Source organism: Microcebus murinus, chromosome 5 (genome assembly GCF_040939455.1).
Source record: "Microcebus murinus isolate Inina chromosome 5, M.murinus_Inina_mat1.0, whole genome shotgun sequence".
NCBI classification, from domain to species: Eukaryota; Metazoa; Chordata; class Mammalia; order Primates; family Cheirogaleidae; genus Microcebus; species Microcebus murinus.
The window spans coordinates 91,261,896-91,289,173 of record NC_134108.1 but is presented as its reverse complement, the minus strand read 5'-3'; the positions used below and the strand labels follow the sequence as shown (position 1 = coordinate 91,289,173).

The following is a 27,278-nucleotide window of genomic DNA, read 5'->3' as shown; positions in this document are numbered from 1 at the left end:
ATATTTATATCAATTATACTGTAATAGATTGTAAAAATGAAAAATAGTCATAATAACAAAAATAATAGTAATGTTAAAAGCTAAACACTTGAAGTGAATGACCTCATTTATTTCTTAGAATGACCCAGTAAGATAAAGATTGTTGTTATCCTTCTCTCTACATATGCCCAAACTGAGGCTTGTGGACATGTGAATCTTGTCCAAGAGCTTCATGGTAATTGTTGAAGCAGGGTTTAAACCTGGCAGTTTGACCCTGCAGACTAGCTCCCATTGTCTGTGCTACACGTTGTTTTTGATTTTTTTTTTATTTTTCTGTCCAAGACTTGTGACATTGCTCATCAGTATGATTTTTTAATTAAACTTTTTATTTTGAAATAATTGTAGATTCACAGGTAGTTGAGAAATAATACAAAGAGTTTCTTTGTATTCTTTACCCAGTTTCTCCTAGTGATACTATCTTGCAAACTTTAATATTGTTTCAAAACCAGCATGTTGACATTGATACTGGCAAGATACAGAATATTTTCATTACCACAAAAATCCCACTTGTTGCCCTTTTATAGCCATATCTACCTCTCCAACTCCCCATAATATCCCTCCCTCCCTCCATTGGCAACTACTAATCCAAACCATTTCTATAATTTTGTCATTTCAAGAGTGAAACATCTAACCAAATGGAATTCTGTAGCGTGTAACCTTTGGGGATTGGTGCTTTTTCACTCAGCATAATTCTCTGGAGATTTGTTCAGGTTGTTGCATGTATCAGTAGACCATTCAGTTTACAACTACTAAATAGTATGCCATAGTATGAGTGTACCACAATTTGGTATTTGCCTGGTGAAGGATGTTTGGGTTGCTTTCAGCTTTGAGCTATTACAGATGAAGTGGCTATAAACATTCATGTACAGGTTTTGTGTGAAGTTTTTGTTTTCTTGGATAAATCTTGAAAATGCAAGTGTTGTATTATATGTTAGTTGTATGTATTATATGTGAAACTGCCAAACAGTTTTCCAAAGCAGCCCATGAATTGAAATTGATTTTTTATTCCTTATTTTATAGCTGTGTATTTACAGAATTTACATTTGGAATTTCTTCTTGCTACAAATGATTCTTTATTCTTTAAAGAATATTCTTTATCAAATATTATTTATCACATAAATATTCTTTATCAAATATAATTTGCAGTGTTATTGAGGCATGGATTTATAAGGAGATTTTTTTTTTTTCTGGAATGAGTCAGTTAACTAGTAGATAAGCCTACTGGTCTGCTCAGTTTTTACATCATAGTGAGATTTTATTTTTCTCATTAACTCTACTTTGTATAATATAAAAAGTATACATACTAGGGGTTTTTAATAGTTCTTAATAAAATAATGGCTTACTTTTATATATTAAAAGGCACACCCAATTTTGTCCTGAAATGAAGCCCTCCAAATGTTCAGTGATTGAACTGTTAAGAGTGCTATATTGATTCTATAACTAAATACAGGTGATATTTTATTACAATACTCATTTATGCAAGTGTCATTACTTTGTTGTTCTCTGATAAAATTTGTTTGTAGATAATTCCTTTACAAGTGTCCCTTGTAAATAGCTCTTGTGATAAAGGAGGCTTAGAGTGGCTAAAGCATAATCTTTCTAGCAGGACAATATCAAGTGTATTTATCAGTCTTAACCTGTGCATTATATCTTAACTTCATTGTTCATAGCTGTTGTATTTTTCCTACAGTATGTTTTTCTGCATGGCATCTGGCATTACTACTTGATTAGTCCTATAGTATTTTACTTTTTTTAATTTCCAATTTTTTTCATAATTAATATTTCATTTATGTCTTCATGGTTTTATGTGCTTTCATGAGACTTTTGATCTCTATGATTTCTCAGTTTACATATAATTCAAAAATGAATCGTTCATAGTTGTATTTATTTGCAGATATAGTTCACAAATAAGTAATATTTGAATGTACTTTATGCATTTTAACTTCCAAATAGGTAACAGATGTTTAACGTCACATTATAGAAATTCTTAAGTTAAATTTTATAAATAAATAAATTCTCAGACGACTTAGATTATTTGTGAACAGCCAGTAGTTCCCTTGAATTTTAACAATTATGAATTATAGATGTGATTGATTTCTAATGTAGTCACCAGATGCTTGTCTCTTTATGGGCTGGAATTATCAAATGAAAGCCATACTTCACTAAACCTTGGGAAACAATAAGCATATGGATTAATTCTGTCAAGTGAATACAGACCTTATTTCTTTGTTAAAAATGAGCATAATGTGCAAAAGAGAACTTTAGTGAATGTTGTTGAAGGTTATTAATTAGTGGTGTTTCATACATATGAATGCAACTTGGTGGAGATTTCTCAACCTTGGCACTATTGACATATTGGTTTGGATTATTCCTTATTATGGGTGGCTGTCCTGTGCTTTGCATCATGTTTAGCAGCATCCCTGGTCTCCCTACACACAAGATGCCAGTAGCCCTCCTACAGGTGGTTGCATTTAAAAAATGTCTGCACATCTTATTACCCGGGGAGCAAATCTCTCCTGTTGAGACCACTGAACTTGAGTGAAAGGTGATTGGGAAGAAGATGGCATCTTCTTCTACAATGATTGAGAAGTTTAGGAAAGTTTCAGCATGTGTCCCTGGTACATATCAATAGATTATTAACTTTAATTAGATCATAAAATAAATTTATTTACTTTGGGCAAATGATTGAATGAATAACATTGTGTGGGCATTATGAAGAACGCGAAGTGTGAGCTTGGATAGACAGATTTTGATTTCTAAGGGAAATTCCCAAATTATCTTTGAGTCTTCAGTTTCTTCATCACACTATATGCTGCTGTCAAGTAACCAAATCTCAGAGGTTCTTTCTTGGACCTGTCTCTTGAGTAGTCTTGTCACTTCCTCACTGGGTATTTGAAAGCTGAAAGATTCTCCTAGCTACTTGTCTCTCCTTCAGTCCTTTGCTACTGCTAGGCTAATTGTTTTAAGCACAAGTTTTGCTGAATCACAAAAATCTCTTCTGTTCCTCCATACCTGGCTTTATCTTGTCTATTCAACTTTATCTCTAAATCCTAATAAAAGGAACCTGTTTTCCAGCATGCCAAGTTTTTTTTTTTTTTTTTCTTTCTGATTCCTGAATAAACTAAGGTCATATCTGTTCTATGCTTTTGCTTGTTTTTACCCTCGTATGGGATGAAAATATTTTTTCTTGGCCTGATCAGATTCTTACACATCACCACAGGCTCACTTGAAGCCCACCTCCAGCATAGGGCTGTCCAAAACTCATTTACTCCCTACTGGTCTCAGCTTGCTTTATTCTTAAAGCACTGAATTCAGGCATTACTCATTTTGGCTCTTCGCAATACATGGCTTTGTTCAAAGTAGTAACTAACAGTTTCGTGTGTACGATTTGTCTCTTCAACTGATTAATAAGTTCCTGGAAGACAAGTGTTTTGTGCATTTTACATTTCATCTAGCATATTATTATAGGTATAACGTGTACTCAGTAGAGATTTGTATAAATGGCTGGCTAGACATTGATTGTATTCTAATTCTGTTTTAATACCCAAATGGCTTATAGCAACTGATACCACCACATGCAGTCCCAGATTAAAGTTTAGAAAGACTTTCTGGATGTCAGAGAAAGAAGGTGTATTATCTTAGGTGAAAATTTGAGGGTAAAGACACCCTGGAAAAGGAAACTCAAACAGCAGTCTGTAAAGGAAATCTGTTTAGCTTATTTGTGTTGGATATGTGAAATTATGGTGCTATTAATGTCATTGTGGATATGAAATGTATGTCATTTTGAGCTTCTAGTAATGGAAGTAAATAGATGTAAAAGTAACAGTTGGCATGTATCTTAAAACATTTGGTTACAGAATTCTAACTGATCTTAATTTCCTTCTTTTCGAACACCAGATACATCTCACTACTGCACGAATGGACATTTGAAAGTGCCGTAGTCAAATGCTTGCAACCATGGAGACCTCATCGTTGCTCTCCTCACTGACTGATGAGTGTAAATCTGACAACTACATCGAGCCGCACTACAAGGAATGGTATCGAGTAGCCATTGATACTCTGATTGAATATGGGTTAGAAGCATATCAAGAATTTCTTGTCAAGGAACGAGTCTCAGACTTCCTCGCTGAGGAAGAAATTAATTACATTTTGAAAAATGTCCAGAAAGTTGCACAAAATACAGCACACGGTCCTGATAATGCCTGTGATGATACCTCCTCTTCAGGGACTTACTGGCCTATTGAGTCTGATGTGGAAGCTCCAAATCTCGACTTGGGCTGGCCATATGTGATGCCTGGACTCTTAGGGGGAACCCATATAGACCTCCTCTTTCATCCACCAAGAGCACACCTACTTACAATAAAGGAAACTATTCGGAAGATGATAAAAGAAGCCAGAAAGGTAATGACATTTCTATTTTGAAATGAAAAATTTGGAACATGTACAAAAATATGGAGCAGTATAATAGATATGTATATGAATACAATAATCTCTGTATGTGTAGCATAAATCTGAGAGGAGTGGTATTAGGTCCCTGTTAACGGTCTAGATTTCATTCCCTTCTTAATGTACCCAAAAGACCTTCCCTAGGAGGCTAAGGTATATAGGCTGGGTATAAGGTGCTTCGACACTTCCATAAATTTAAAACACCTACGTTTTTCTGACTCTCTGAAAGGAAAATATATTGGTGGATCTGGTGAAGTTTTCCTTGTTCTTAACAGGACTGAGTACTAATTCTTGTCCTGAATATGTTTTATGCTATTAACTACACCATAGGTTTACTAATCTATTTCTTGTGTGGAAATAGTATAAAATCAACTTGACATGGTAAGATTCTAAAGTAAGTTCCTGATATATTTAGTATTTTAAGGCCTTAGAGTTCTTTATCAAATATTTATATTGTCTTATACATCTCACAAATCCTATTTTAGAAGTCAAAACTATAGAAATTTTCTTTTAATCATTCAATAAAAGTTATAGAAAATTATCTCTGTTCTCAACACCATGTCAGGCACTTTGTAGAATGCAACAAATTCCCCAAGCTCAATCTAGAGTTTTAAAATGTTACGGACAAAAGGTTTTGATTTTTAGCTTTAATAAATTGTCTGGTTTTTTTTTTTTTTTAGCTACAAAGACTAGACAATAGAGAAATTTAGCTCTAAAAGGGACCTTAGGATGCACATAGATATGACATTGCTTTCTTCTGTGTCAACAAGACACAGAAATGCTTGAAAAAGCATGCTTTTATGAAGTACAGAAATGTAAGACCCTTGAAATTTGCAGTGACATGGTAGTTTGCAAGACAGGCAACTAAAAGCCTAGCAATCATGTTAGGGAGACACAATGTTCTGAGGCTAATGTCAAAGGTAGGCTTTATAAAAATAAAGTGATTTTTCCCCAAACCTTTTGAGCTGAAATAACCTGGCTTTTTATCTGTGTTAACTTCTTTAGCAGTATCATGTTAATAGATTACAATCTACTCCAATTGTTAAAAAAAAAATTAGCTATGGAATCTGGCACACAGTAAGTGGCCAAACTTTTATTGAATCAATTGAATGGTCAGTTCAATTTTCTAAATTGAACCATGAGTGTTTTTAAAACTATACTAATCTATGCTCTCTGAACAAATGATACAATTGTATTTTGTAAAACAACAGAACAAAGTTCAAGAATAAATATGAGTCCTTATAAGAGCAAAATAATAAAAGTCAAGTACTAACATTGGCTAATTTCTATTTGGGGACACAATATGCTTTTGAACCAAAATGTTAAAGGAAAATTGAAAAAAAGACATTACTGAAGATTAAGGTGATTATTGTAGTAACTTAGTAGTTATGCATTCATCAGCCTACACCATAGCTAGTTTCCTTTGGGGCATTGCATTTCTGTGATGTAAAATGTTCATTCAGGAGCTATCGTAAGTTTTTTGACTAGCACTCATTGGAAACTATTAGTTACGACTTTTTGATGTATCTTTCTTACTAATCTGGCAGCTATGTATTTAATGAGTGTCTACAGGTAAGTATCCTTTACCTGGTCATTGTCTGCTGGGAACTCCCCCTCGAATTAGCAAGCTGAAGAAATTAAAGTCTATACTGTAAGATGGAGATCTAGTGTTCTGCTTCTCTTCCGTAAAATCAAAGTGGCATACAATAATAAAGAATTTTACCTTTATTGGAGTTGTATACTACATATACCTAAGCTGAATTCAAAGAAATAATTTTGATCTTGTAAATTGAGTATATTATAATTGAATATATATCATAAGAGATAACTTAGTTGTTGGTTTTTAAAGCATTGGAGAATGTGCCAGTCACTCCTCAGATGCAATAAATATTGAGTTCAAACTGGCTATATATGCATGGAATGTATATTTCTCAAGTATTTTGGAAGTTTCTTCAGGCCACCATGTTTATTTAAAGGCTTTTGAAGGATCAAGTATTCTGGAAAAAAAAGTTATTGACCCCATTTTTAAAAAATTAATATTTTTTAAATCTTATAACTGGACAAGTTCCTATGATAACTTTTAACATGAGAAGAAATATTATGAAATAAAAACACATTGTCAGAACACATTGTTTTTTAAAGATTAAATATGGTTTTCATGACTATCATTTACTCAACAGATAAATCATATTATTATCCTTCAGAATCAATGGAAGCCTGGTAGTCATCGGCATAAACTTTGATTTTGAACCTTTTTCAGAGGATAACTTATCTTTATGGGTAGCTCAGTGAATTGTCACGGCATTATAAAGGGGATGATCTTTTTGTCATAAAGTGTCTGAAAAATATATATTTTAGTAGGAATAGAATAAAGTTTCTTGCTTCCACATTTCTCAAGGAGATTCTTTTGATAATCAACATTGTAAAACTCTGTGGAGATATGAGGCCAAACAAGCAGGGCTAGGAACCAGCAAAGCAGAACCCAGGAATTGATCTCAGATAAGAATTTAAATCCATTTTCTCAGTTCTATTTGCAATTGAGATAAGGTACTTATGAAAATAAATGCCATTTTGTGGAAAAATCTTAAATTAATGAAAAGACTCCAAAAGCAGTGTGCTTAGAGGTACAAACATTTGAAGTCTGATTATAAGCACCAACTTAACCTTCCAGTCCCTTGTGAAAGGTATTAAAAATGATACTATATGCCATCTGTCTTTACTGGAAATATTTGAAATACTTTGTGTTTAAATTTCACTAATTTATATGCTCTTATTTCTAACTTACGGTATATAGAATCTGGATCATTTTGTTTTTATAAGCAGAATGTGATCTTTATAGTATTTTAAAAGTCTGTTGGTTTTATCATTAATTTTATTTTTGCCAATTGTCACTCAGAAGTTGTGTAGAGGATTTTTTTTTTCCTTTCTTATTTTTGCTTATGTTTGCTTGTTTTGTTTGAGAATTTTCCTTTGGAAAAATCGAATTATAGATAATATCTTACTTGTGCCCTAAAGGGACATATTCTAAATTTACTGGCTCTTTTTTTGTTGTTGTTCCTACCCCTTTCTATTTTTCAGTGTGGTGGTGTTGACATAATTACATTTGGGTCAACTTTGTGAAGTCTGATAGTGTCTAGCAAGATTTTTCCCATGTAATTATTTGTCTCCTAAAAAGTGTTCCCAAGATGATATATGCATACATTCCTAATTACTGTGAGCTCTTCTTATGAAAACATCCCCTCTAATTACTTAAAAAAAAGTCATCTTTCATTACAGTAATTTATTTCCTAGCCACTCAGTGGTACATAAAGTTATAACTTCGGTTCTAAATGTTTCACCAGAATATTATTTGCATCTCTGTTTCTTAATTCTAGGCTAGCTTCTTTTGTGAGAAGTGAATCTTACTCTTGTGAAATATGGAATCAAGAAGATACATAAGCAAAAGTCTAGTGATAATTAGGGCAGAGTAATTCCTGAGGTGCTCTGTACCACGTCACCTGAGTTCAGGGCTTGGTTCCTCCATGAATCACTGTTCCTGGGTGTGTCTGTTATGGCTTTGGGAGTTATTAGTAATATAGAGAAATATTAACTGTCAGTTGGCCCCACAGATGCAAAGGGGAAGATGAACAGATGCTGGGGACTCTTTCTGGGAGTCAGCTGGTATTGTAAAAGCAGTCCTAGAGGCTTGGTCACCAGGACTCTATATTAACTGTGGCATTAAACAGGTCTTTGCACCTCCCCAGGCGTCTTCATTCATTTAGGGAAAGATACAAAGCAAAAGGTTTTTTTTTTAAATCTAGTGTCCCTATCCAAATCTCTAATATTGCTTACCAATTTAAGATTATTTTAATGTGTTATATGCCTTACTAAATTAGTTCTTGATGTGAATGATTCTTACTGTGTCATAGCATATTACTTCCATCTGAATTACTTTCACTTTGTAACCATATCCTGCCCAGCTAAGTGACATTTATATATTTATCAGTGCCTTCTTTAGATTAGAATTATCTGTCCTAATGTTCCCAATTTTTATTAACTGTTTCCTCTCCACCCTATCCCTGTTTCAACTCCCACTCTGAATCCTTTCATTCTTTGAATTTGAGTCAAAATGAATTTTTTTCCAGGAAATACATTTTGCTTAGTCAGATTTAATGACCTTACTATTCTGTGACCAAGTCGAACATCCTTGAATAAAATGTTACATGTTAATATATATTTAGGTTTGAGTGTGTATTTGTGAGAGAGAGTGAAGGAAGAAACGAGGGAGGGAGGAGAGGAAGGAAATATGGAGGGAGAGAGGAAGGGAAAGTTAGAGGGAAGAGGGAAGGTAGCAGAAAGGGAGAGTAAGGGAAGATGGGAGGGAGACAGGAAAGAAGGAAGGGAGGAAGGAAGAGAGATAGAGAGAGATCTTGTTAAAATTGCATTGACTTCACTATGCCAACTATTGCTGTGTCTGTATGGGAATATTTTGTTTATGCCAAGCTCCTGATGCTATATACAGAGAGATAATATATTCAATTTTTTTTTTTTTTGGTTCATTCATCTGCTTGCTTCCTGCACTATTACCAATAACCGTAATGATATTAAATATGCTATTTTTAATGCAGTTACTTAAAAGAATGGAGAGAGGAAAGAAGGTGCCATATAGGGACTTTTTTAACCTTATTGCAAGACAGTTTTATGCTTCCTTGATTGATTTGATAACTTTTATGGACAAAAAGCTATAGACTCTTTTTTCTTTTCTTTTAATTGCCCAAATGCTAGTCTTTTTCCTTTCTTTTTTTTTTTTTTTAAGAGGCATCATGGAATGCTGTGAAGACTCTGAATCTGAATCTCAGAGCCAAAAAGGGCTGGGTTGAATCCCAGCTCAACCAGCTCTTCATGTTAGACATGACAAATGCAGTCTCTCGGAGTTGTTTATCTTTTCCATCTGTGAAATAGAGATGCTAATATTTCATAGAATCCTTGTGAGAATTGAATGAAACAGCTGACACATCTAACATGACACCTACTGTGCTATTTAGCACCCTGTGAGTGGTACTGAGCTTCTTTCCCCTTCTCCTCCCTCATTTCTTCCTCCTCCCCTTTTACTTCCTTCCCCTTCTCCTACTTCTACTATATTATTCCAGAACTTAATTTTGTCAAAAAAAATCTGTCTGCTTATATTTTTCCATCACTGTGATTTGGCATTTGTTCTTTTAAAGTGAGAACAATCTCTGACCAAATTTAGTGTTTAATGAGACAGTATCTTACTAGAAATACCAACTAAGATTATAAGCTATTTTAAACATATTTCTCAATTATCATAATGATTATGTATACTTCATCAGTTGCAGAGCAACACTGTTTTCCAAATGTTATTGCTTAGAAGGTTCAAACTGGGAAAATATTGACTAAAGATAAATATGTTCAAAAATAAGATCTACTGTAAAGACAGTTCAGATTTATGAATTTTATGTCCAGAGTGGGCAAAAAGGTATCTTCCTTTATGGAAAACTACTAAATGTTGAAGAAAAAAATGCTAAACCATAGTTTCTTACCTGAAGATTTGGAAAGATACAGAGCTCTGGTAAAAAGCTAAAGCAGAGAGACATGTTCTATAGAGGAAGGGGAAAAATAAGATCATTTCTTCTTCATCTAGAATTTAAAAAGTTATTGTAGTGGATTTTTAAATAAAGACATTATGCAAGGGTTCCATGTTTATGTAAAAGAATAAGATTTTGTAAATTTTTAAAGTTCATATTCATTGTAGACTTCACATGTAGGTATCAAAAGTTGGCTGGGTAACTCTTAGGTATTATCATTTACTGAAATATTTCTGACATACTTCTAAAGGAATATTATTTAATGCCTACCATAATTAGTCCCTTTAGCTTAAAAATTTCTGTTTTAGTGATAGTGGTGTTATTGTATGCTTTGTGAAAGCAAAAATTCTAAAAAGTATGAAAACACGAAAATTTGTATGAGATCTTCAACTTGGTTGCAGACCAAAATCATCAGTAACTTATAAGTTTCAGATGTTTTACTCTATAGTATATTATCAGGTAAAATCTAAAGATCATCCGTGATTTTTATTTTTTAACAAATTTTCACTTAAAAATTGGCAAGGAGGAGTTTAGAATTAGGAAGGAGTTTAGCTTTAAAAAGAAAAAACAATACAGTCTTGCAGGTAACAGTAAATTTATCAGAGACTTTGGCTTCCTAATAATCACCTGTACCTCTATTAATAGTTGGGAAGAAACAATTTAAAATGTGAATAATGTAGAAGTGCATATGGTTTATTTGATTAAGAGAAATGTTTTAAGACCGTTTTCTCAAATCAATTTTTACTCTTTGATACTCTCAAATTCTCTTTTTTCCAAAATAAGCTCTGAGAAACAGTTCCAGTAGGGACTGCCATGGAGCATACAATCTTTCTACTGTACCTTGAGAGATTGTTATTGAGTGTGGCACAAGATTTAGTTCTGTGTACTCTGGGATCTCTGAAGTATGATGCTTATTTATTATGATTGTTTATGTTTACTCACATTCTCTCCTGCTGCATGTTTAAAATAAAAACCAAACATTTATTTAGTTCTTTAATACTTATTGATATGTGTGCTATTTTTCTAATGACACACCTTTCTTTAGTAGTTTGCTGAGTTGGCGAAACTAATTGGCATCATAAAACATTATCACAAAATACTGAGCTTTTCTAATGCGTAAATAACACCTAAATTCCAGAGGGATAGAAGTTAACAGTTTTACAAACTCAGATATTTTTAGGGATAAGCTGGGAAAATAGCTCTGGAAAGAGGAGTAGGTAGTATTCCAGTAGGGTGTTAAAAGAACATGGGCAAAGAAGAAGTAAGTTGACTTTAGGCATTCTTGTTCAAAATTATTGTAGAAGTGATAAGCTTAGGATCTTGGGTACACAGTGAAGCATCTTATCAAAAGTTAACTTTCATGAGAATAAGAGCATATTACTCCCATTGTCCTCTCAATGATATGTAAAATGTAATGGAGTTTGCTATGGGAGCCTTTTGAAATGATTAGGGTTCTAACACCAGACTGATATTTTGTATTTAAAGGATTCTGACTATTCTTCTATGGTTGCTGCAGATCCATCATGTGGTATATACTTTTATATCAGTTGTTGGTGTCTTTTAACAAGTCGCTCTTCAAATTATCTTTAAAAAATTGGTCGACTTTTATTATCAGGACCGGAGCTATCATCTGATTTTGAGTAATGGATTTATATTATATAATCTAGTAACAATAGCAGGTAGTACAGTTTGAGCACTTACGTGTCAGGCATGGTGCTAAGCCCTACACATGCATTATCTTAGGTTGACCTTCACAACAACCCTGTGAAATACGTACTTTCATTATCCACATTTTACTGATGAATAATCTGCTCTCTTATGATAGACATGACTTTAGTAAGTGGTAATGGAGTGTAATAATGATCGCAATTGGAAAGTAGTAATGACCTAACATTTCTAAATTGAAAAGACCTGATTGAAAGGGTGGAGATGTGGAAACATTGGTTTTCAAATAAACCACGTACAAGGACATCATTGGGTTGTTACTAGAAGTCTGAAGTAACTCACCTGGAACTGACAGGTTATGATAAGAAAATGAGATAGATGTATACGTGGAATGCAGACCAAGTCAGGAGGCACTGGAAGGAAATGAGTTCTCTGAGTTCAAATATTGGGGAAATTTGAAGCAGGAAGAACAGGGCAGTCAGATAATGCAGTTGTCCTTTGCTTTCTGCTGGGCTTGAGATCAGTAGGTCTTTCGCCAGCCTTATAGATGAAAAATATGGCAGTCCATTCATTCATTTAGCAAATATTTATTTAGTGCCTATTATATGTCAGGTACTGTTCTAAATTCTGGGAATATATATGAGAATACCAACGAAATTCTGCCTGTCCTTAAATGAAGCTTACATACAAACGGGAAGAGCACAATAAATAAGGAACACAAGGGAGGAAACAAACAAACAAAAACCCCGCAGATATAGTTGGTTAAAGGAAATTAGGAGTGGTGGTGGGAGGTAGTTTGCAATTTTAAATAGGGTGCTCAGTGTAGGCCTTAAGAAATTGAGATTTGAGAAAAGGAGGAGTAAGCCATGCATATATTTGTGGGTAGAACACCCCAGACATTAGTGGAAGCTTTAGACAGGGACATGGCTTCTTGTTTGTTAAAGGAACAGCAAAGAGGCCAGTTGCTAGGCCTGAAAGAGCAAAGGAAAGATGAGAAGAAGATGAATTCAGAGAGGGACACAAAAGCCAGACATTGGGGGTCCTCAAGGGCCATTATAAGGAACTTGGCTTATACTATTTGTAAGTTGGGGATCCACTAGAGAATTTTGAATAAAAGACAGGCATGATTAATTTCAAACATGTTATATCTTAAAAGGATACTTTTCATCTGACTGTGGTATTGAAAATTGGCCATAGGATCATAAGACTGAGCATATCAGAGACTATTAAAATAATTCAAGTGTGGAATGATGGTGTCTTAGCTGGTCAAGGTGGTGGCAGTAATGGCTAGGCTTTGGATATATTTTGAAGGTAGTTAAATGTGGGCTATGAAATAAGTAAAAGATTACAAGGTGACTTAAACATTTTTGGCCTGAACAGTTGGAATAATAGTGTTGTCATTTGAAGTTAGCATCAGCGACATCAAAGTTGGGATCAGGAAGCAGGCACAGAGACTGAGTTATAGGGGCCTTTAAGTTAACTTTCACTACAGCCTTGGGATGGTTAACCCATAACCCCGGGAGATCAGGCTACAGATTTGTCCAAGTGTCTCTACATTAGGGTTCATGCTAGAACTCAAACACAGTGACTGGACTTAGAGAACAGTCCTGACCCTGAGGGCCAAGGGGAGGAACAGAGTTGGAAGTAACTTGGATAAGATTCAGATGCAAAGGAGTGGGTAAATACAGAGTGTGAGATAAGAACAAGACTGATTAGATGCTAACCCAGGACCTAATAAAACTGAAGATTATCTACCCTGCTAAGCAGCAGAACCTCCCTACACTTAGTCTTTTCAAACAAACTTTACAGGCAGTTATGCAGTTTCCCTGTGCTGGGTCAGGTGAGTGAAAGATACAGAATAAGAAACTGGGAAAGTGACACATAGGTCAGTTTTTTAACAGGCCGTTTGGGGTGAATAAATTTTGAGCAGTAAGAGATGTATGGTGGAGAGCTTGGCATTTTCAGACGACAGGGAATGTGGGAGAAGTAGAATAGGGCAGGAAAAAAGGGAGGCACGGTTGTTGACAGGTGTTGATTGAAGCCCACTTGTAGAGGCCCACTGTGTAGAAGTGAATGGTGGGAAGTCATGAAGTGTTTTTGAGTAAGATAATGAAGTCATCAAACCTTATCCTGGACATACTAGTATCTTGTTTTGGTTATTTAAAACATGGAGAAAAATATAAAGCAGGTTGTAGCAGGTGTTGGGACAACAGTCAACAGCAAGCTAGCAGTAGGCTGAAGCTGACTAACATTGAATAGAAAACAAAATATCTTCTTGAAGTGAGAATATAGCTTCAATTTCCTGCTGGAATACAAAAAAGTATAACTACTTACTTAATCCTGTATCTTAAGGAAACTGGTTTTTTGTCTTAAAGCTATTTTAAGATGTCTTAATTATCTGGTTTTAAGTTAATAAAATTTATTTCTGTGTGCAAATTTTCAACTATATACACATTAGTTTGATTCTATACATGCTTATTGAGTCCTTGCTTGTATGCAAGGCACTCTGTTATATCATACAAATGGAAAAATGAACACTTCAAGTGATTTAGAGTCTAATATTTGAGGGATGTGATGAAAAATTTATGGGAAATAAATAGGTAAAATCCTGTGGGTCAATGGGCATCATCCCAATGACTTATGTATTATAAAGGGTCTGGATTTTTCTTTCCACCTTTTTACTCTATGGGCTATCAGAGGATTATAGAGATATTTTCTAAAATTTCAAAGTAGAAAAATTATGATCCAGATAAAATACTTAGAAAATATTTGCTAGCAAACACATGTTACTAGTCCAACAGATATATATTTAAGGACTGTTTTTTTTTTTTTTTCTTATCAGAGTACATACATTCTTCACAGAAAACAGGAGAAAATACAGAAAGGGTTAAGAAAATAAAATTCAATCATAATCTCCCAGTAGGGATAATCATTGCTACTAATGTTAGAAAATTTTCTTCCCTGTTAGATAAATAGATGAATAAAGAAATACATGTACACACATGTGCGTATATGTATTTTAATACCTTATTTAAATATCTGAAATAGAATATTCATATGCAATATAATTGATCATGTTACATATAATATATATAAAAAATGCCTCCTGTCTTTTTTTACTTAGAATTTTTCCCATAGTAAGATAATTAATTTCCTATTCTGAAATGCAATAGTGTAACAAAACAGGGGACAGCAAGAGCTGCCTTGTCTATAGGGGATTTGAAAACACTAATAAGATTGGCTAGAAGGCAGTCTGCTTTTTTTAGCGTGTGCTGGCAATTGTAAATATCAGTGATGATGTACTTCTCCTCATTCCCACTACCTCTACCAATCTCTTACTCCTCTCCCTACTCCTTGGTATGCCAGTGCTGATATGATGAAGTTCTCATGGTAGTAATCATTTAGAAATAAAGCCTCATAATTGTTTTTGTATAATTAGTACAAAAAAATTAGTAAGGGTACATTTTCTTTCAAAAGCAAAAACTTTCCTTTGGGTTATATATTAATTTCTTATTAATCACATTTTGATTTTTTTTACCCCATGAACTCAAACACAAGCAATATTTCAAACAAGTAAATAAACATAAAAGGCAAAAAAGCATTGACATTTGGCTAAATATCAATCCAATATGTGCTACTCAAAAATCCATAATCATGAAAAAAAATCAGTATGTGAGTCATAGTAGTCATATTTCAGCCTGCTGAAATCGTGGAGCAATTACTGGGAAAAAAAAAAAAATTGAGGTTTGTGACCACGTAGTCTTTTTACAAATGGGCCCTGGGTAAGTGAGAAAGTTCAAAAGTCTAAAGTTATTCAACTGATTAGTAACTATAAGGACTGATAGTATTTGGACATCTGGACTTCTAAGACTATTATAGCAAGCTGCTTTTCTAGTGGGAAGGAGAGACACAATTTATTTGTTAATGACACTAATAATATGTTTAGTGCTATGTCCCAGGCAGTGTTCTAATAAGCACATTATATGTACTAACCACATTTATCTTCACAATAGTTCTCTAAGATAGGTACTTCTTTTGCCCCCTTTCAGAAGTGACAAAGAAGTTAAATGATTTATTCTAGGCTATAAGATTTATTCTAGGTTATATGATTTATTTAGAAGTAAGAGGTGGAAGGTCTGGTGTATTTGAGCCCAGGTGGGGTTTTTAACCCTAGTAGTATAATTACCTCCGATAGACTACTCCAGGCTGGCATGATGCAAACCAACAGAATACTCATGACAACCCTTTTGTGCAGGTGCTGTTGCATTTGATTCCTGATTATCTGCCAGATGGAATCCAACTCATAAGCATGGCATATATGAGGCTTTTTGTGCTTAGAGTCCTTACCTTTTGCTTAATCTCCTTCTACCTCCCTCCACTCACTTCCACTCCAGTGCTACTGAACTGCCATGCTGTGAGCCTCCCATGGTAGAAGGCATTCTTCCCTAATTTTATACATGATTATTCCTCTACTTTGAGCATCCTTTCTCATTTGTGGCATTCCAATCATCTTTTAAAATCCATGTTAAATTTTACTTGTTTGGGGAAGCTTCAGTCAGTTCCCTTACCAGACTTTGATTACTAATCCTCTATATTATTGTCACCTTTGTGCTTGTCCTTTGATTTTAGATGAGCTATATTCTCCATTTGGTCATAGGACCCATAAATCTTCAGTAATATTTTTTTTCTTTTTTTCCTCCTAAGTTATTGTGTTTATAAATTGATATACAAGAATTTTTTATGCTGTGTATGAATTCTTTTTCAGACACACCTGTTACAAATATTTTCTATGACTTTTTCACTCCAATAATGGTATATATATATATATTTTTTTGATGAATAGAAGTTCTTAATTTTAATGTAGACCAATTTTTAAAACTTTTCTTTCAAGGTTAGCTATTTTTGAGTTTTGTTGGGAAAATATTTGCCTACCACAAGATCAAGAGAATATTCTCCTTTTTTGGCCTCTAGAAGTTTTACTTTATCTTTTATATGCAAGTTTCAAAGTCCTTTTGGTATTGATTTATGTGTATGATGTGAAGTCAGGGTCTATTTTAATTTTTGCATGAATTTGTTGACCCAGATTCATTTATTGAAAAAGTTATCTCTATCATGCTGTTTTGCAGTGTCACTCATGTCATGACTCACGTGACCACTTATATATGGGTATATTTCTGGACTCTATTCTGTCTCATTGATTTATTTGTCTATCCTTGTTGCAAGACCACAAGATAGCTTTATAGCAAGCCTCTCTGTTTGGTAGTATAAATCGTCCAGCATTATTGCTCTTCAGTGTTGCCTTGGATGTTCTAACTCCTTTGCTTTTCTATACGAGTTTTAGAATCATCTTGTACATTTTCAAAGAAAAAATAGTGCTGAGATTTTGATTTCTCTCTGTTAATAGCATCATTACAATTTTTGACATCAAAGCCTCAATACCTTGGAATCACATATGATTCTTTCCTCACTCATTACATACCCTTAATTTTGTCATCAGGCACTGGGTTTTAGACTTTCACCCTGACTATCTCCTCCTAATGTTCTCCATTGCTACCACCTGTTTTCTGCCATCTATTTTTCATGATAAACTGCAGCAATCCCTTTAACTTGTCTTGCTACACAACAACTCTGCTTTCTCCAGGATTCCTATAGTCAATTGCCTGTATGATCACTGACCGTGTCTTCTCAATTTGCCATGCTACTATTTCTGCTTCTGCTCTTTTCCTTTACTCTTCCCTATTCCAGAAATCTTCTTCTTCATCTCCACCTATTTATGTTATATGTATTTTTGAACACCAAATTTAACTGTTACATGTGATAATTTTAAATTATGCCCACAACTCGTCAGTAGTCCTTCCTCCAAAAGATAGAGCCGATTCCCTTCCCCTCGAGTGTGGACTGGGCTTCATGGCTCCCTTCTAATGAAAAGAACTTAGCAGAAGTGATGGCATGACTAGGTTACAAAGGTCTCATGCATCTCTCTTGCTCTCTTTTGGATTACCCACTCGGGGGAAGCCAGCTGATGTGTCATGAAGTCACTCAGCAGCTTATATGGAGGCCCTTGGGGTGAGGAGCTGAGGCCTCCTACCAACAACCATGTCAATGAACCATCTTGAGGACAGATATTCTTTCCCTGATGACTTTAGATGACTGCAGCCTTGATTCATAAGAGACTCTGAGTCAGCATCACCCAGCCAAGTTCCTCTCAAATTGCTCATCCACATAAACTGTGAGATAGTAAACATTTGTTGTTTTAAGCCATCAAGTTTTAGGGGTAATTTTTCTGCGGCAATGAATGACTACAACAGTGTATTTTCTGGGAGGTCTGATCTCTCCTAATGAGTTGATATTACATATCTTGAGAATTTTTGATTTACACCATTGACATGTTCCTCGTCACAGTCTATTCATGTTGTGGTTATGTGTTCATTACATGTTGTGATTTGGTGTGTATTAAGGCAAATATTTACAAGTCTATACTGTGTAATAAACCATGTACATACATAAAAGCCTAAGATAGGAGCCAAATTTCTGATATCTGTTCGATCTCTTAACACTCCATATTTTGGGAGATTCTTAGATGTGAAATGTTTATCATCACATGGTGGTTCTTAAAAGACATTCTTATCATCATGAATTTCACGTTTCTGATTATGATATATATCTGACACACATGAACTAATTAAAGCATTATGATTCTACTAAATCAAGTAACATACAGAGCCAGTGTCTAAATCAAATCCAAGGTCGAATACAGGATTCTTTTTTACGAGAACCTTTTAAAGTTTAGCGCCAAGGGGTCTTGTTTACTAATATTTATATTCAAATAAATATAAAGGGGGCCTCTAAAGAGTAATTTATAGTACACATATGTATATATGTGAGGCCTCAATATATTTAATATTATAGCCATCTTAGTTTTTTCTATTTTGGAACTGATTTGACATTCTAACCACTTTAAGTATTATAAGTGCTAAAAGATAAAAATTGGTTCCTTCTCACCTTATTTTAACCTGAGTCAGTATGTTTTATGGTAGTAAAAGAACAGTTATTATTTATTCCTCAAGTATGCTGTGTTCTTTACCATTTGGTCTTTTATGTTTTTCTGTAGAGGATTAATTTAAGGATGAAGAAGCAGCATTCTTTCAGGGCTTATATTTAACAGTGTGACTTTTGTGCTTTAATCACATAAATGCTGTATATATGTAGCCAGTGGCCTTCAGTAATTGCAGTGTCCATTGATTTAAGTGGCTCTCCAAGTGTTCCATATCTAAATCAGGAAACAATGAATCTGATAAGAATTTGCAAACTTAAGTCCTAGGATCTTTTTTTTTCCCTGATAGAATATAGTAAGGGTACATGTGATCCATTTAGATTCTGATCAATCTCTTGATTTTGTTTAGGATGACAGTCTCATAGGTACATTGGGAAAATATAATCTACTTTCTATAACTTAACGTATTTGTATAGTGTCTCCCAAGAAAATGCACACACATGCTATGCAAAATACAATTTAGTGTATGCAGGTGTGTTATACTTGAGAGAACATACTTGAAGAGATTTTAATTAAGAATATGTGTCATCTTAGGGAACCTAAGAAATAGAATTCTACGGGGGTTTGTCTCAACCATCTGGCATTTAAATTAACAAATTTTTATTTTTTTTACTGGAATAGAATACAAACCTTAAGCTTTTTTGCTTAGTAGATGACATATTGGGAAGGGTAACAGGCCCTCAGAATTTAGGATTCAAATACCAAATAGCTTGTTTGGCCCGAAAATTATTAGAAGAAAACACGGTCAAATCTGATAGTGTGTCTTTCAGAAAGAAACTTCAGAATGCACAGATGTCTGAGGCAGGTTAGCTTAGTGGTTGTGATCATAGACTCTGGATCCGGACTGCCTGACTTTGAATCTCAGCTTTGTTACTTAGTTTTCACTGTGCACCAGGTATTATGCTAAGAGAGTATTTTACTTGAATCTTAAAACCATTGTGGGGTACGTATTATTTTTTCATTTTTCAGACAAAGAGATTGAGATTTCAAGATGAATGTAGTGGATCCAAGACTGGAACCTAAGTCTCTGACTCCAAAGCCTAGGTCTTAACTCATTTATTACCAGGGCCTTTGAAAATACTTTGGTGTGTGGACTGTGTAACTCGGAAGGAATGTGGGAAAACAACAATGTCATCCAAAACCTGGATCAGTGAGAAAGAAGATTACAAAAAATTGTTGAAGGAATTATTACTATTGAGCATGAAGAGAACAAATTTGGTTTGCTGAATTTGGTTTGCAAATTTGGTTTGTTTAACTGAAACAACCATGTCCTTGGGAAGGTAGAAGGATAGATTCAATGCTATTTCAAGGGCCCTTTAATTTTTATTATTTTAACCTTGCATAAAATTCTATTGCACTTCCTTTAGACTCATACATTTCCTTTCATAAGATATGCATCTTTTTTTATATTCTCAAGTAGATTTGCCAATTTGGTCTGGCTTTTACTAGTTTTTGTTTGTTTTTTTTTTTACTTTTACAGGCAATATGTGTTCAAACACATTTGTTGCATCAGAGTACTTAAACATACACATATATCAAAGCATTATATATTCTTACAATAAACATGTGAAGTTCATGTTCATAGTTTTTCCTTTGTATATAGGGTGGTTATTTCTCTTGAGAGGGGCTTCAACTGAATTAGGGAAAAATGGGTTCTGAAACTAGTAACCAGTAACACAGCACATAACATAGGTAAAAACAAAAACAGGAAAACAACCATTGATTAAAATAACGTTATTAATTGTTTATATCAAAAGCATAATCCTAACATTCTACTTTTCTGGATTTGTCTGCCTTATTGTAGTGTCCATCTACCTAGAATGATGCAAGAACCAAGAAATAAATCATCTAGTCTAGAGCATCCAAAATAGTTGTGATGATAAACAAAAGCTTATTGGTAGAATGCCCTCCTGGTACTATGCCAGAGCCCTTTTACCATTATTTCATATACAATTCAAGTAAGCTCCTTGATCTTTCCAAGCCTAGATCAGATTACAAGCATCAAATTAAAACACAAGAATTTATACTGACAAGAAAAGAAAGTGTTAGCTTGACATCTAACAGAAAAACAAGAGAAAAGCCATGCGAAATATGCAGAAGAGTACTATAAGCACAGAAGCACAAGTCTCTAGAATATAGTGACTGCCACTCGCAGTAGCCTTTAAAGTTGTCATTGTCTTAGATTACATAACACCAAATTTAAGTTATGTTCTGTATACTATTTTTGAGAAGTCAGGAAAGAGTATTCTGTATTTAAGAATTTTTTTCCATTTAAAATTGAAAGAATGAAAACAACAAAAATATTTTGGCCCTTAAAGTCATATTTGTACAATCGTCAGGAAAACTTACTTGGTTTGAGCATTATACATGCTAGCCAAAATTTTTGGAAGGAACTTCTTTAATCAAAATCAATTATATTTGTTGAAGATTAAGCACAACTGGATATTATAGTCAAGTCTAGATTCTTAGAAGTCATACTGAAACAGCAAGAATACAAAACAATATAAAAATATATTTGGCACCATCCTTGTTAGTATTCAGCTAGAAGTTGTCTCTGTTTCCTTCACTAGAGTCTGCTGATGCTGCTGTTATTGTCACTGTTAACATTCTGCTCCTTGTCCTCTCTCTGGCTGGCGCCCTTTTAGTTACTGATTACTTTCCAATAAACCTGGGGATAGCTCTACCAGCTAATACTCTGCTATACTGGTATGGCAGTAACTCATGGTGTGACCTAAAAGAAAAAAAAAAAAATGAAAAAATACCATCTGGATAGCGAGGAAACCACAGATGGGAAACAGTCATGGGTACCATGATTAATCTAAACCATATTTATAATCTCCTTGCTGATAATGAAAGCCTTGATTGTATTGTTATGTATGCACAGCAGTTTGTTACGAACAGGAAAGCCCTTAAAAGAGATTAAAATTTCTGACATTTACTTATATTTTATTCTCTACAAATAGAATATAGGGACAGAGGGCTTGGAAAATTTTCTTAGAACTTTTGACAAGACGCCCCAATAACAATTCCCATCTGAAAAATTCTTCAGATGTCTAAAGAAAAAGCAAACCAATCCAAAAACCTCACTATTAAGTTAGCTGTCAAAGTCAGGTCAAAGTGTTTAATCTTTCATTTGGTAGATTTATATTCTGGAATTTCTTAGTCACACTTTCTTTTTATCTGAACTAGTAGGATAGTGATTCAGTAAAAGAAATGTAAGCAGCATTAGGATATCTAGCAGATGACGAATGAAACAGATCACGTGGCAGTTCACAACAGCAGTGCTTTTGGCAAACAGGTAGGAATTAAACGAGTATAAAATAGAAATAGTGCCTGAACTATTTTCTAATTAGCAGCCTTAAGACTTAAAAAATGTTGGTGTTATAATTACAGCATAATCAAGTAAAACAATCAATTATTTGAGGCAAAGAGAAGACCTGGTGAATAAGGAAAATATCTGAATTACTGGACATTTTAAACTAGTATTATCAAAAATTTCAAAGATACCATTTATACTCCTTGCTTGTAACACATTTCTTCCTCTATTCAGTTGGTCTTTGGGTGGCTGTTGATGTATTTTTCCTCCCCTTTTGGGTATTTGACTGAAATTTTTGGGCTAAATAGGGCTTTCAAGGATCCAACATAGCTTTCTCTGTATTTCCCCTTAGAATTAATTAATGCCTGAAAGGAACAAGGAGCTCTGGCATACTTGAACTTACTCGGTGCTGCTTTCTGATGCTCTTCTCCTCCCAATCTGTGTCTAGCTCAGAAAGGAATTCTGTGCCAGCCCCACAACAGTGCAGGAACAGCAGGATTCCTTGGAATACTTATTACTAGCCCTGTTCAGATGTGAAACAGGATCGGGTATGCTCTACACTTTTTTGGGGACTCAGAAGTGGAGATAATGGGTCTTTGTAGGTCATTTGTTACATGTTGAGAACTGAGACGAAGGTCAGAAAGTAGGAAGTGCTGCCTTTCATTGCCATTGCAGGACAATTGTCTTCTGAACATCCTGCCTGATTGTCCCATAGACCCCAAACTTAGTATGTCCCCAATTGAACTCATTGCTACTCTAAACTGAATATTGCATTTTTGTGTAAACACAAGGCACAATGTAAACCAAAGAATCAAGCTATTTTAAGATCACTGCCTTTCAGTGGGATGGAGTGACAAGAAAAAAAGTGAGGTCTTATCTCACCTTATGCCAAGATATCAAAACCCCTGGGAGGCCTTTTAAAGCTGCTCCTTCCCCTTGGCCCCTGTAGGAAGCACCAGGTGTAATGAGAGCTTTTACTTGAAGGGAGTGTGGCCATTCCTGGAGAATATTAAGGCAGAAAAAAGTGAGAATACTATTGGAGGAAAAAGTTAATACTTGATTTAACTTTTGTTTCATGGTTCAAAAATATCAAAAATAAAATGATATATTTTGAATCATTTGTATTTGTTTTTTTAAACATTCAAAACGAAGCATTTCATTTAACATAATTTTGGTACCACAGATTCAGTCTTTGCTGTTGTCAAATAAGTGTTGATGACACAGGGGTACAAAAAGGAGACCAGATGTGAGTTAAATATGTGTCAGTGACCACATGTACTTATTGTATGTAACATATATACAGAGGAAATTTAGTGCTTGACGTTGAAGGCTGAGCCGATTCTACAGCTTGCAGCTAAATGGCTGGATGCTTCGAACAAATAAATTCCTTTAACAAGAAAGTGAGAGATGCCCATACTGGTGGGTGTGATAGATCACCCCATTCTACTTAGTATGAAAGGCTAAGAACCACAAGAACTATATCCACATGTGTAACAAATACGTAATAGCTGGTGCTTATGGGCTCAACATTCTAAAATTCCATTAAAGCAACTATTATGTGTATTCAGACATTAAAGACCAGTCATCAATCAAAATTTAAAATTTTTCAATAGAACATGACTGACCTATGGCACTGTAAAACGTTGCTGAGTTGCTGACAACAAAAGCTATTGTTGACGCGTGGAAAGAGCTGGGAATCTATTTATCTAGCCCAAACAAGGAATCTTGAATAGTCTAAAAACAAAAAGCCTGGAGGTTAAAGATGACAGATGTCTCAGAATGCAATTGATATTGTTCCTGCTTGTCAGGCTTTTATCCTTGAGAACTGTTGTGCTCCTTTAATACATTTAGCATGTGTTTCTGGACTGCAAATACTTATGGGGCAGGGGAATTTGGTGACACCTAGCTCAACATGGAATACCTGTAAGTAAATTGTTATCAGGTTTACTGTGTTTTTCACAATTACAAAAAGTTGGATATTGTTTCCTTCTCGAACAAATGTAGTAAAAGCTGTTATAATAACACAAATAGAGGTGATTGTCTTATCCCTTGAAATCATCATATTAAAGAGTTTTCTGTCATATGAAAGGATACATAGCACATCCCATCTACTGAAAGACGCTTTTAAAAATATTGTGGAGATACAGCATTGTTATGATATAGAAAGTTAATAAAAACAACCTACATAGGTTCTTAGTAAAAATAGTATTGCTTCCTTTATTCATTCCTTTAATATTGAAACAAGGAAAAGAAACAACAGTTGCTGGTTAAAGTTTTTGCTGTCAAGGTACTAAGTTCTTTCTTGGAATAACCTTGAAGAGAATTTAATATTTTACATTCATATCATTTTTATTAAGCAAATTTATACAGAAGTAATTTAAGGTAATTAGGCACTTTAACTCTGACAGGTGGATGTTATTTGGCTGACAAATGTGTCATTTTTATGACAAATATGTTAACTTGAAGACTATACTTCCTTCCTGTAAGCCTTCTTTTCCCTCCTTTTCAATCCTTTAGTGGTCAGCTGTCTTCCCATCCATGTGTCCTTCTTTTTCAGGGATCATAAAGCCGACTTTATTGTCATTCATAATATGTGAAATTGCTACCATTTGCCTGAATCGCTTTCAGTGAAGTTATTTCTAATTTCATCTAACTCATAGCAAAGGGATTGACTTACTGGGTCAGACATTATTTCTTGCATCTTAGTATTTTGTTTCTGACATTGGCATCCAGGTGCATGTTTGAGATAGTAAAACAATTGTGTTATATCATGGTGACTCAAAAAAGTAAGCTTTGTCCCCAAATGCCCTCGAGTTCCATTTCAGAGGCATTTACAAATCTAGAAATTATGAATTTATTTTTAGTCATTTTGTATCATATTTTTGTTTGACTCTACCAACATTCACAGGCAGAACTTTTGTAGGTCTGATATCTTATATATGGAATTTCCTCATATCTGGGGGTACAATATTAGGAATTGTCCAGGTCTCATGTTTTCAATCTCCAATTCTATTGGGATCATAGTCTTTCTGAGAATTCTAATTTAGTTCGTCGTGGTTTTGAGGGAAGCTCAACCTTTAATTGTTGTTTTGGTTTTATTCAATTTTCTTAAATTTATCTCTATTAACTATGTTCTTAACACACACATTTTGGGCTTTAATAAGTTATATAACCGTTTTGAACTTTTTATTTTCTTGACAGTTTAATTTAGAAAATAATAAAGACTATTTCACACAAAAAAAGTTTCAGTTAGACAGGAGAAATAAATTTGTGAGCTCTATTGCATAGCACGTTCCTTGTAGTTAATAATTATTGCATTTCAAAATCACCAAGAGTAAATTTTAAAAGTTCTTACCCCAAAATACACTAAGAATGTGAGGTGATGGATGTGCTAATAATTAGCTTGATTTAATCATTCCACAATGTGTACATATGTTAAAACATCACATTGTACCCTACACATATATACAATTATTATTTGTCAAGTTTCAAATAAAAGCTCCAGGTTCTTAATGTAATCCTTTCAGCACAATCACACACACTGGTAGCTTCATGTTAGGGAGGGAACCAGCTTCCTGAGGAGAAGATTCCTGGCCCCTACTCAGTAGGAATTTCAGCCACGACCAGCATAATGGGAGCCAACAGTGGATCCAAACAGCAACTCAGTCTTACTTATATATATTTGTGAGCCCTTTTGGTTGGACATTCTTTCCTGCTTATAATGAAATTCATTCTGTTTTATGAATACTCATTTCTATTTTCTTCTATTATTATAATGTGTTCAGGGCGAACAGTACCATCAAATTTAAACCTCATTACAGTTATATGGAGGAAGCCTACTTTTTAATATGCACTATGCATACATTATTAGCCCGTGCCTTTTCTCAAATGCCAGTTAACTGCAAAATAAAACAAATGCTAGAAACATATTCCAGACTTATTGTTGTTTCTTTAGTGTAGAAAGGCCATTATCTAGATTAGTCTTATTATATTTTTAATTAAAATAAGATTATTCCTACCATCATTTTAGTCAATCAAATGATATTTAAGAATGTGTTATTTTTATTAGATAATTTTATTTACAGATCTCAATGGTTTGAAAATGTTATCATGGAAAATAACCAAACAACCATAAACCATTATTAAATGTTGCTAAAATACGAAAGTAAAAAAAAAAAAAGTTCAGTGTGGCTTTTTGAGTAACATTAGTAGCCATTCTCATGAGCCTAGCACTGCATGTCTTCAGTTCTTTATTCTCTTTGCTTCTGTTTGATCTTTACTTTCAACTTCTGTATTAAAAATCTCATTAGCTTTCAACATAAGGAGACTTCTGACAGTGTGAAACTGAGGAAGTAGAAAAGGGGTCTTGATAATTTTTTCACAGGGAATGTTTTATGGAGATTTTTTAAAAAAACAGAATCATAGACTCTCAGAGTTTGAAGGCACCTCAGAGGTCAAACTTGATCTAATTTATGTCTTTCTCAATGTATGAATTTCTTCTGTTTCATGCAGGGTTCCAGTTAAACACTATAGTATTGACTAGATTTTAAAGAATGTATTAAGATTTGAAGGAATATCAGTTGCTAGGGCTAATACATTTTGGGACGATACCTAATGCCATACATGTTATGAGAACATATTTAGCTTGAATAAGTTGCCATGTCATTTTTATCAAAGGAATGACATGAAGCAGATGTGATAGAGAACACTGTTATGAAACAAAGTCCAAACAAGGGACAAAAATGCACTATTATTTAAGGTTATCCTTGGCCAAAATCTAGAGAAAGAAAAAAATCAGGCTTGATACTTGCAAAATACTCATACAAGCAGCTGTTGCTACTTCATTTGTTGACCAAATGGAGATCTCTGCCTTGTTGGGATCACGTTAGGAGAAAGACAAAGGGCTAGCACATGCTCACAAGTGTTGTGTAAAGGATATCCATTCTACCAACAGGAGTTTTATTTAGTGATTTCGTTCACCCTCAGATTCCTTGTTCTCTTATCCCTCTTTCTTTTTTTCTCCAATTCTTTATTAGAAACTAATTTCTTTCATAAGCCATTGCATTTATACCGGTGGAATTCTGTTTCCTTAATAGGTGAAATTCTTCAATTTTAAAAATTATTCCCAAAGTATAATTCTACCACCAAAGAAAAGATCTACTTTAAACACTCT

The 27,278-nt window shown here is 34.2% G+C and overlaps 1 protein-coding gene across 1 annotated transcript in view; it reads left to right on the top strand.

The window, feature by feature from the left end:
• FAM83B (family with sequence similarity 83 member B) overlaps window positions 1-27,278 on the top strand; it is a 72,170-nt gene that overhangs the window by 15,314 nt on the left and 29,578 nt on the right. Inside the window, exon 2 of the mRNA XM_012780780.2 lies at window positions 3,937-4,440. Coding sequence (XP_012636234.2) covers window positions 3,985-4,440 — 456 coding nt within the window. The 5' untranslated portion in view covers window positions 3,937-3,984. The remainder of the gene's footprint in view (window positions 1-3,936; window positions 4,441-27,278) is intronic.